We start from the raw sequence: 12,419 nt of genomic DNA, 5'->3' as shown, positions 1-12,419 counted from the left end.
TACTATGCTTCGGTTTGTGAATGAAGGGGAAGATATGTACAGAGCTATTCTTGTCCATTCATTCTGTGCATCTGAGGCTGCACAGATAAAGACTGGGGGCCATGTCCTTAATCTTCTTTCTCTGTTTCAAAGGTGGAAAATCAGAGATATGTGTAGAACCCTTATATCTCACCAAAGCTCTCTAGCGGGGCTTCTTAAAAAATTGTAAAAAAAATATAAAAATAAAACTGCAATATATATATATATATATATATATATATAAAACAAAATAGAAAATAATAAAAAAAATAACAAAAATAAAAAACTACCAACACCAGTGGTGGAACTACCAGGTTCAGAAGGTCACACTTGCAACAGGGCCCTGACATTCTGCCACTGTGGGGGGGGGGGGCAAGATAGCAGGAAGGGGGCCCGCTGCAGAACATGTGAAAGGGTCCTGTAACAGGAGTAAAGGGCTCTGGGGGTCAGGGGGACCCTTCATGGTTTCTTGTACTGGGGCCATGAAAGGGTCCCCCTGACCCCCAGTTCTAGTTATGCCTCTGGCTGGTGCCAGATCTACTAGAAATGGAATTTCCTGAGTAAATGTTTTAAAGTGTATGTCTAGGCAAAACTTTTTTTGTTAGTTTTGGATAGTGTAGGAAAGGGTTAAAACCCTATCAAGCTTTTATTGCTATGTGAGTCCCTGCTACGTAGACTCGTTCTTTATATTTGTCCTGGTGAGACATGTTACCCACTTGAGCTCTGGAAGATTTTACCCCCTCCATGACCAGGCCATTTTTTTGCTCTTTGGCACTGTGCTACTTTAACGGGTAACTGCATGGCAACACTGTACCCAAATCAAATTTATATAATTTTTTTTTCACACAAATAGAGTTTTCTTTTTGTGGGATTTGAATTTGATCAAAATTTGCAAACGAAAAAAAGACTGTTAAAAAAAACCTATATTTTTTACTTTCTGCTATAAAACATATTCAATTAAAGAAAAATCAAATTTCTTCATAAATTTAGGCTACAACATATTCTGCTACTTGTTTTTGGTTAAAAAACCCCAATAAGTGTATAGTACTTGGTTTGCGTGAAAGTTATGACTTCTACAAACTATGGTATATATACTGGAATTTTTGTTTATTTATTTTTTATTCTAGTAATGATGGTAATCAGTGACTTATAGTGGTACTGTTCAGCAGTTAACACTAACTGACACTTTGTGGGGACTAACTGACACTGACATTACCAGTCATACTAATACAGTGATCAGTGCTAATAGTATACACTGTCAGTGTACTAATGATACTGACTGGGAAGGGGTTAACATCTAGGGGCAATCAAGGGGTTAATTGTGTGCCTAAAAAGTGTTAATGTGTGTACTGTGTGCTGCTTTTTAACTATAGATCAATTTGTTTTTTATTCCCTGCTTAGCAGGGAAAACAAACAAAATGATTGTTCCCCTTGTATAGAGCACTGTATTGTTTGTCAACAGAGGGCCCTAGGCCAGGGGTCTCCAAACTATGGCCCTCCAGGTGTTGAGGAACTGCAAGTCCTTGCAAGACTCTTACAGCCACAGGCAAGACTCCCAGAGATAGAGGCACAATGGGATTTGTAGTACTTCAACAGCTGGAGGGCCATAGTTTGGAGACCCGGCCTCTAGGCTGTGATTCGACCATGAATCATTGGTCAGGATCTGTTGATGAACTCCCGCTGTGTCAAATAACAGGGGAGTAGGCTGGCGGGGGCGTGTTCACTCGCCTGAAACCTGGCAACAGGCAGCATTTTACCAGTATGTCCCGGTGCCTGTAGCTGACACCCCATCGAAGCATATCTACTGTGCCAAGTCAGCCAGTGGTTACTAAAACAGAAAGCAATTGGAACTCTAAAATATTTCCATTGACATTGTAACCAGAGGTGATGGGAAATCTTCCAATGGGAATACCTGTTCTGGTGACAACTATCTCATTATCATCTTCTGCACCAGAAGTGAATGGAAAATTCCCAACAGAACAGCAACAAATACACTGACAGCAGTCTTACCCTTCCCTTCAAGTATTATTTTGGTGTAACTTTCACATTTATGGAATCACATATGTCTTTTTCTGTATATATTATATCCTAATATGCTCTTGTTGTTGTTGTTGCAGGCATGATTTGGTATCTTCCAATGAGCTGGCTGGTACACAGCTACCTAGCAATTACCTGTATAGGAGAGATGGACCTTATTAGACCCAGTCATTTAACTTCAGGTATGGTGTTCCTATAATGGTATTTACATATTGACACAAATGGATGCATATTGACAGATGCTTCTTAAAACCTCATGTCCCACCATGAACTGACACAACATTCTGCATAACATTGCACTTGGTGATGTAAGGCTTTGATGCAGCTGCTCGGCCATGGAAACCCATTCCATGAAGCTCTCTTCGCAATGTTTTTGTGCTAATCAGAAGGCCACACAAAATTTGGAGGTCTTTAGTTATTGACTCTGTGGACAGACTCTGCTGTTGTCCCCAGTTGCTTCCACTTTGTTATAATACCACTAACAGTTGATCATGAAATATTTAGTAGCAAGGAAATTTCACGAATGGACTTATTGCACAGGTTCCACGCTTGAATTCACTGAGCTCCTGAGAGCGACCCATTATTTCACAAATGTTTGTAGAAGCAGTCTGCATGCTTAGGTGCTTGATTTTGTACATCTGGGACCGTGGAGGTGATTGGAACACCTGAATCCAATGATTGGAGGGGTGTCCCAATACTTTTGGCAATATAGTGATATAGTGTATATATATATATATATATATATACAATATAGTGTGTGTGTATATATATATATATATATATATACACGTATATATACACTATATTGGCAAAAGTATTGGGACGCCTGCCTTTACACACACATAAACTTTAATGGCATCCCAGTCTTAGTCCATAGGGTTCAATATTGAGTTGGCCCACCCTTTGCAGCTATAACAGCTTCAACTCTTCTGGGAAGGCTGTCCACAAGGTTTAAGAGTGTGTCTATGGCAATGTTTGACCATTCTTTCAGCAGCGCATTTGTGAGGTAAGCCACCGATGTCGGACAAGAAGGCCTGGCTTGCAGTCTCTGCTCTAATTCATCCCAAAGGTGTTCTATTGGGTTGAGGTCAGGACTCTGTGCAGGTCAGTCAGATTCCTCCACCCCAAACTCCCTCATCCATGTCTTTATGGACCTTGCTTTGTGCACTGGTGTGCAGTCATGTTGGGGGGGCCATCCTCAAACTGTTCCCACAAAGTCGAGAGCATGAAATTGTCAAAAAAGTCTTGGTATGCTGACTCATTAAGACGGGCCAAGGCCAACTCCTGAAAAACAACCCCACACCATAATCCCCCTCCCCCAAGCTTTTCACTTGGCACAATGCAGTCAGGCAACTACAGTTCTCCTGGCAACCAGCAAACTCAGACACATCCATCGGATTGCCAGACAGAGAAGTGGGATTCGTCACTCCAGAGAACACGTCTCCACTGCTCTAGAGTCCAGTGGCGGCATACTTTACATCACTGCATCAGATGCTTTGCATTGCACTTGGTGATGTAAGGCTTGGATGCAGCCACTTGGCCATGGAAACCCATTCCATGACGCTCTCTATGCACTGTTGTTGTACTAATTTGAAGGCCACACAAAGTTTGGAGGTCTTTAGCTATTGACTCTGCAGACAGTTGGTGTCTTCTGCGCACTGTGCACTTCAGCATGCGCTGACCCACTTTGTCATTTTACATGGCCTACCATTTTGTGGCTGAGTTGCTGTTGTTCCCAGTTGCTTCCACTTCATTATAATACCACTAACAGTTGACCGTGGAATATTTAGTAGCAAAGAAATTTCATGGATGGACTTATTGAACAGTTGCCAACCTATCATGGTACCACTCTTGAATTCACTGAGCTCCTAAGAGTGACCCATTCTTTCACAAATGTTTGTAGAAGCAGTCTGCATGCCTAGGTGCTTGATTTTATACACCTGTGGCCATGGAGGTGATTGGAACACCTGAATCCAATGCTTTGGAGGGGTGTCCCAATACTTTTGGCAATATAGTTTATGTACTGCTTTCATTGGTATAAAGTCTTTTGGAACTTGGAGCCTGGTGTAGATAGTCTTGTTATAATTCAAAAAGTGCAACACTAATCTATAAACAACGGATCTGTTTGAGGTTAATCCCGAAAGCACTGTTGGCCTTTTCATTAATTTGAAAGCCAAATAGTTCCAGTAAGCATCCTAATTCACTTTCATCACCAAATCTCTGCGGTGTTTTCCCTCCAGTCTTATTGGATTATTGGGTGCCTTTTTTCTTTCGATTTCTGGAAGCACTGCTTGCACTTTTTGTGGATTCTTTGCAATAACGGATCAGGATTTTTTGTCTATGTTGAACTTTTATTTTACGATCACTGTCTTTAATTTTCTATAAATCACTGTTTATAGATTAGCTCTGCACTTTTTGAATTATATCTTGGAAGGTTTGTTGTATCTCTTAACCTGTGCCAGCAGCTTTATTCATTTGTTATATAAATATTTTCTCAATTTTAGCGCAGAAATACATGTCTATTTTAGTTAGTCTTGATGCCAAAAAAAATTTGAAAAAAGTGTTTCCCTAACCTGCATCTAATCTTTAGGCTGACTTTAACAATTAACGCTGCCTGCAATCAGAATGCCAAATCTTAGACCCCGTTCACACTAGGGCGTTTTGAATCATGGCGATTCTGCCTACGATTTCAAAACACTCTGTTAAAATGACAAATCCCTGAACTGTGTGTTCAGATGTCATTCATTTTAAATGCGGTAAACCGCAAGTCACTTGAAAGAAATTCCTGAACTTCTTTCAGGTGACACGCATTGTGCGATACAGTTTACCACGACTGCAGCGAGATTTATCACGTGACAATCGCAGGAGAAGCAGACCATGTTTTCAGGTGCCATTAAAATGAATATCACCCAAACACGCAGTTCTGCATTTTGTCATTTTTTAACAGAGCGTTTTGAATTTAAAATGCCCTAGTGTGAATGGGGCATCAACCTATCCCTGAAGTGCAACCCCTAACAATTAACCTAAATTTCCAACTAACTGTTAGCTTTAGCCCAACATGAACATACCCTTTAAACCATTACCACCCAACCTCCTCCAACACTAAAACATAACTCCTAATCAAAGGATAACACCTACTAATCTTAAAACTGCACTCCAGGCAGATATAAAGAAACACCAAATGATGCAATTACGTATTTATTTTTTAAAAAATCACATTTTTAAAAGCAACCAGCATAAGTACTTACATTTGTCTTCATATTAGCCTTTTAAAGTAAATTGCAAATTAATGAATATGTGCAGTGGTACGCTTACTACTTTTCAATGTAGCACTACAGACATGTTATCCATAGCAATCAATAACTAACTTGAGTCTTCTGTGTAAAGTTGTACAGGTTTTGATAGCCCTGTCGGTAGCAGTGTTGGTTATCTTCACAATCTCTTCTGTTCTGAGAGTTGGCAAGTCTTCAGATGATCTTTCCCCTGGTGATACCTTAGTGAAACATTTCCTGCAAGCTACAAGAAGCCAAATATATCCCCTTCAAGCTCTGGCAGCTTTTATCTTGATCAATAGCTACCTGCTACTGCAGATCAGCCGGGTTACATATGACTCCTCAGGCGAAGCATCAGACAATGGTAAGACCTCACGTGTTATACCACAGCTGACTAATTATAAAGGCAAAGTGCACTTTTGAAGTAAATGCCTCCAAAAGACTTCAGTTGTTCACATTTTTAATAAAAAGTAAATACTACAGATATCATTACCAGAAGGGTTGAGTATCTGGCTGCTCGTCCCTGAATGGATACATGGAAGAAAAACCCCCCTTATGGGACTTTAGTGCAGCAAAATGGGACATTACACATATACACCCAAGAAAACTTTTTTTAAAAAAAGAATATAAACTTTACATAGACATGCTTGTATAAAATGCATACAGATATCAGATGCAACCTTGTATATACTTACCACCACTTCCCCACCACACTGTTCAGCTCCATTAACCACTTCCCATCCGGCCCATGTACATAAATGGCCAGACGGGAGCAGTGCAGGAGCGGGTGAGTGTTTTGTAAATGGCGCCCGCATTCACATCCGGTGCCCACTGTGTCCTCCGAACACCGATCACTGTACGGGACCTCTGTGTGAGGTCCCAATTTATGGGATCACTGATTGGCAAATCAGTGATCACATTAATAGCAGTAAGCAAAATGTCAGGAAGTGACATCATTGCTTACTACTAGTGAAATCTATGAATGATCATAGAGGTCACATGGTACAAGGCTATTCACAACAGCCTTGTACCATGTGACAAGCTGTGACCAATCACAGCTCTCACAGTATTTCTCAATGAGAGAAATAAAAAATAAAAAAGAGAGTAGGAGAAATGATTGCTTCTACAGCCTTTATGGTTGTAAAAGCAATCAGTGTAAAAAAGAAAAAAAAATCTTCATCACCCCCCACAAGTAGTACAGTGTCACTATGGTGACACTGTACTGCTAGGGTGACAGTATGTTGAAAAAACCCCATAAATAATAATATAAAAAATAAAATAAAAATGTAAAACAAAATTTTGAAAAATAATAATTTTTGGTTATAAACTAATTTGTGCAAAATTTTATAAGAAAAACTTTTTCAAAATTTTTGGACTTTTTCATTTATATAGCAAAAAAAATAAAAACCCCAGTGGTGAATAAATACAACCAAAATAAAGTTTTATTTGTCTCAAAAAATGCTAAAAAAAATTCATATGGGTACAGTGTTGCATGACCACGCAATTGTCATTCAAAGTGTGATAGCCCTGAAAGCTGAAAATTGGCCTGAAAGGGGGTGAAAGTGTCCGGACTTGAAGTGGTTAAAATAAAACTGTTGCTTTGCCATGTGAGGGTGAAGCACAAATCACTTTAAGAAGTGGAAAAAAGGAACATTGGGTGTGTTGACCAAAGTTAGAAGTTAGCCTTCATGTTCTACCTTGTAAAAATTGAAAATAAGAAAGGGAAAGTCAATCGCAGTTGATTTCAATAATAATAATCTAAAGATGTAGTCAGGAAGTGAAAAATAAAGTATGCACATAGAAGCATGTAAGTTTTTGTGTCATGCTATTCATTTATCTAAGGGTCAACATACTCTTTGTAAAAAAAATGCACAGGTAATGAGGAAACTTGTAATAATGTATGCTAATGAAATTATTAAATACTAAAGTGGTTGTAAACCTCAGCCCATATTTCTGTAGTGTTTACTTGCCTCTCTACAGAGCACTAAGAGCCATTTTTCTCTGCTGTCTACTTCCTCCGTTATTAGCATGCATTACTGATAACAAGTTTTCCTGACACCAAGAGAAAAAAGGTAACAGGGGAGGGATCTCCAGCAAAAAGTATTTGATTGACAGCCTCAGCTCTGTTCTTGTGTGCTGTGTGAAGGGGGATGTGTCCCTTCCCTCCAATCAGCTCTCAGAGCTCTTGTACAGTGTGTAACTACAGCTCCCCACCCCCTTCTTTGTGAGTCTGTGAAAAATCCTTTTTATCTCTGAGTTTTATAAGGATGTACAGAACAAATGGCTGTAAATGAACAGGTACAATTTATGTAGGAGGATTTTCCTCACCTCGGTGCATCACTTCACTGGGTATAGATAAGGGTTTACAACCGCTTTAAACCTTTATGTTTTCATTATATTTCTTACTTTAGAACCAGTGACATCATCAATTGATTTTTGTGTTTCTCTATGCAACGCGGGCGGATCATAGTTGATGAAAGGGAATGGCAGGGTGCTGTACATAGCTTTTTGAAAACAGAAAGCTGTGGCAATGTCCACATGTGAAGCTGACTCTCCATGACTGTAAGAACTGAAATCCAATGAATAAAAACAGGGGCAGGGACAATAAGATGGGGGAGGAAAGGGCTACATGATGCTGGTTGTCCTTTAACCAGGAAATGAGGCAGGCTCTGTATGAACTACTGCAGCTTCTAATTCACACTGTGAGAAACTTACAGTGTGCAGTAATATTGGAGTAAGCAATTTCAGTACAGGTGTAGAGCCTGTATAACTGTGAAAGGTAAAGCTGGAGGTCGTATTAATGTTTATAGGTTTTTAGGCAGATGTTTTAAATATATTGGGCTTGTCCTCCTTGACTAACATCAAATGTCACATGCCGTGCTGTTCACTGCTGCTCTTCTTTTAATATTTTAATTTTTTTTAAATAAATCATCATGACAAAGGATTCCCAGAGCATGGTGAGAGCACAGCAGCAGTTTTCTCAGTGAAAGCTTCCAAAGAGTTGTATACAAAATACATTTTGTTGTAAACAAAATGCTTTTAACCGCCTTCCGGCCGCCATATAGTACAATGATGGGTGCAAGGTGGTTCTCTTGTTCTGGGAAGACGTCATATGACGTCTTCCCATTCTAACTGCGCATGCACGGCTCCAGGAGAGTGCAGCGTGGCGATCAGCGGTGCGCTGTGTCCCTCGGACACAGCGGATCACCGATCAATGGAAAAAGTCGAAGATGTCGGCTCGGTCATGTGATCAGCTGTGTCCAATCACAGCTGATTGCATGTAAATAAGGAAATGCCGGTTATCAACATTTCTCTCCTCAAAAGCTGTCATGCTGACAGCTCTAGAGGAGAGGAGAGCTGGTAATCGACATTCCTCAGAGGGGACATGTGCACTGATCATCAGGGCACTGATGATCAGTGTGCCCTGATGATCTGTGTAGCTCCAGCAGTGCCACGTGTCAGTGTCCATCAGTGCCAGCTGTCAGTGCTCATCCATGCCACATCAATGCCACATATCAGTGTCTACCAGTGCACATCAATGCCACATATCAGTGCCCATCTGAGCTGCCTTTCAGTGTCACTCATCAGTGCCAGTCAGTGCCACCTATCAATGCCAATCAGTGCCACCTATCAGTGCTGCCAATCAGTGCCACCTATCATTGCCAGTCAGTGCCGCCTATCAGTGCCGGTCAGTGCCGCCTATCAGTGTGCATTAGTGCCGCCTATCAGTGCCCGTCAATGCTGCCTAACAGTGCCAGTCTGTGCCACCTAACAGTGCCAGTCAGTGCCGCCTATCAGTGCCAGTCAGTGCCGCCTATCAGTGCCATATATAAGTGCTGTCTTTCAGTGCCCATCAGTGATGCCTGTCAATGCTCATCAGTGCCACCTACCAGTGCCTCCTCATCAGTGCCCATCAGTGCCACCTATCAGTGTCCATCAGTGCAGCCTATCAGTGCCCATCACTGCAGCCTCATTAGCGCACATCAGTGAAGGAGAAAAATCACTTATTTACAAAATTTTATAACAAAAGCTAAGAAAAACTTTTTTTTTTTTAATTTTCAGTGGTTTTTGGTTTGTTTAAGAAAAAAATAAAAAACCCAGAGGTGATTAAATACCACCAAAATAAAGCTCTATCTGTCACAAAAAAATGATAAAAATGTCATATGGGTACAGTGTTGCATGACAGCGCAATTGTCATTCAAAGTGTGACAGTGCTGAAAGCTGGAAATTGGCCTGGGCAGGAAGGGGGTATAAGTGCCCTGTAGGCTAGTGGTTAAAGACAGCAGAAACTGGAATATATGTAAAAGGATATGACAATACAAATACCATATAAATAAACAATGAACAAAAAGAGACAGAAATAATGCACAGACCATTATATATTTCCTTTAATACCTGTGTCAATTGTTCTCCAGAAACAGTGGCTGAGGAAAAGAACATATTTGAAGGAAATGGTTCAGACACTGCACTACCACTACTGCCTCTACCAGCTGAGAAGCTACTGACGTACCTGGCGTTTTGTGGAAGTTTTGTCATTCCTATGATCATCTACGCAATACAAGAGTCAGAACTGTTATGGCAGAAAGAGAGACTTTGGGGATTCCTCTATTCTTTCATTTTACTGTTATCACCATTGAAGTACTTGTGTTCTTCTCTTACTTTTTATGTTATCAGTGTAACAGCCCAAAAGTCCCCACAGAACCTTTTATTTCAAGGTGTTTCTAAATGGCTTCCATCTTTGTATATCACATCAGTACTTTCTCTTTTCTTCTTTTCACTTGCCCTGAAAATCTACATAGAACTAAGCTTCATGAGCCCAGCATCAAGCTCTCCCGCAAGTAATTTAACTTTACGAAGGAAAATGTATCGTAATCCCTCTCCGTTGGGGGTCATTTTAACATCAGTGCTTATTTTAGGCTGTGAAATCCCCTGTGTTTTGCACTTCATTATCTTTATTTCACATGGGAGTAGTGATCTCTTGATTGTGTGTTTACTAGCATTCAGCACTGTCTTCTGTTTAATGACGATCAGTGCATCACTGGTAGTAGGGTTGAAGAGGGATTGTCACACTACCAAATCTAGGATAAAGAAGAAACGGGTAGACAGTGGAGTCTGCCTGGCCAATTCCTTTGTTTACCAAGTCAGGTCAGAAGCAGGCAAAGCAGAATGTTAAATGGGAGAAATAATCCTCCTGAATTAGAAAATGAGATTTAAAAATACTGAACCTTTCTAGTAAAGCTTGGACTGTACCGATGAAGACATTAGGCATGACAGATGTTCTTACCGGTTTATAATATGCACAAAGACAATTGATAAACTTCAGTTTATAGGAGCACACTATTACACTACACACTGATTGATGGGCAGAGGTACCTTTAATTAGGTAGTCATAGGCAGTCCAGAGGGGGAAATAGTTGGGCCTACTTACCCTATAATGAGTATTTTTGCTTTTGTGTTACTTAAACTGGAAGACCCTTTTGTTTCTCAGCAATTCCATATGGGAACATCACTTTTTTCACCTGAAATATTACATGGGTTTATGACACATGAGTATTTTAACTTAAAACAAGCCTGTGCTTTGTTCATTTGGGTCTAAGAAAAAGGATTGCTGCCAGGCCAACTTTACTTTGCTCCCACAATGCTCCAGCTGCCAGAAGTGAAGAAAATACTAGGCATTTCCAGGTATTGAGGAGCATGTAGTTCAGTTGCCTTCTTCTTATGTGACCGTACTGATGTGATTGGCCCAGTACTGCCACTTGGGGTGAATAGACAGTTCTAAGAGACCAAAATGTCTCAGACCAGAGCATTTCCTTTTCTCACTGGTGATGTGGCAGTGAATGAAAGGTAAGCAGTGGTGTATTTAGGTTTTGTGCTGCCCTAGGCAACACAAAAATCGGGTGCCCCCTCCCCAACAGAGAGAGAGCCTGACACCCACCAACACCAGACCTCCCCCCAACCCCCCGGCCCTTCCCCCCCCCGCTGAGAGAGCCTGACAGTGATCAACAACACCCCTGCTCTATCCCCCCCCCCAACCTGAGAGAGCCTTCCACTAACACACAACCCCCTCCCCCGGCGACAGAGAGGCACTAACATTCACAGCTCTGGACATCCTCGGGAACAACACCAAGCGGCCTGCAGCCTCTTTTGGATCACAACTGGTCCCCATGCCGCATATGTCTCTTCTTCTAGGGGGCAATGCTGCCCCCCTAAAAAATGCCTCCCTAGGCAAATGCCTTGTTTGCCTTGTGGTAAATACGCCCCTGAAGGAGGAATGTTTAAAAAAAATCTGTTGCTTTGCCTTGCATTGAGAAAGCACACATTTGCTTTAAACTAATGTTTCAATTGGTGTTTAATATTAATGTTCATCATTCTATAACATTACATATTACATACAAATATTATACACATATTACGTGTATTGCGTACATTGTTCCTATAAAGGAGATATTCATTTTCAAAAAAAAATTTTTTTTTGCAGAAATCAATTCTGGCACATACCTATATATTTAAAGAGTGAATGAATAAATTGTAGTTGAGGTAGTCTTATAAATGCCCAGACAATGTATGTCCTACTTTGTACAAGACAGTTGTAAGCGATGTTTATTATAGATTCTTTCACATTTTGCACTTTATATTGTCAGTATTTTCTACACTCTCAATAAATGAGAAATTCTAAAATAAATCAACACGTACTTTATTATTGTAGTAAATACTATCTGTTTTCCCGACACCTAAATTATGTAGCAGAATAAATGATGACTTTGACTTTAAGGGATGTATTCAGTGGGTGATCATTGTGGAGTTTTTCAATGTACAAAATAAATCATTTACAAACTGCACAATAATGTTTTTTATAAGGTTTCTGTATTTTTTCTAGCTGAAGCCTCAGGGTTGAGCCTACAAGCATGTTTTGTCATGCGATGCTTATGTAAACAAATTATCCAAGTTTCTGCTGAATATTATATTCCCTATATAGTCATAATGTTACTTGAAGGGTCAGTCTATCCATATAACCAGTTTTGCACAGATGTTGGTTGACTCACTTACATCTCTATCTCACTTTTAGATTGCAAGCTCTCACCAGCAGGGCCC

At 40.4% G+C, this 12,419-nt stretch overlaps 1 protein-coding gene across 1 annotated transcript in view; it reads left to right on the top strand.

The window, feature by feature from the left end:
- Nucleotides 1-10,500, top strand: part of LOC149471186 (uncharacterized) — a 122,197-nt gene extending 111,697 nt beyond the window's left edge. The window contains exons 4-6 of the mRNA XM_089652690.1: nt 2,136-2,237; nt 5,443-5,691; nt 9,743-10,500. Of these exons, the coding sequence (XP_089508816.1) occupies nt 2,136-2,237; nt 5,443-5,691; nt 9,743-10,500 (1,109 nt within the window). The remainder of the gene's footprint in view (nt 1-2,135; nt 2,238-5,442; nt 5,692-9,742) is intronic.
- The last annotated feature ends 1,919 nt before the right edge of the window (nt 10,501-12,419 follow it).

Source organism: Staurois parvus, unplaced genomic scaffold, assembly GCF_062004578.1.
Source record: "Staurois parvus isolate SC_StPar_1 unplaced genomic scaffold, SC_StPar_1.0 ptg000025l, whole genome shotgun sequence".
NCBI classification, from domain to species: domain Eukaryota; kingdom Metazoa; phylum Chordata; class Amphibia; order Anura; family Ranidae; genus Staurois; species Staurois parvus.
This window is presented reverse-complemented; position numbering and strand designations above follow the sequence as displayed.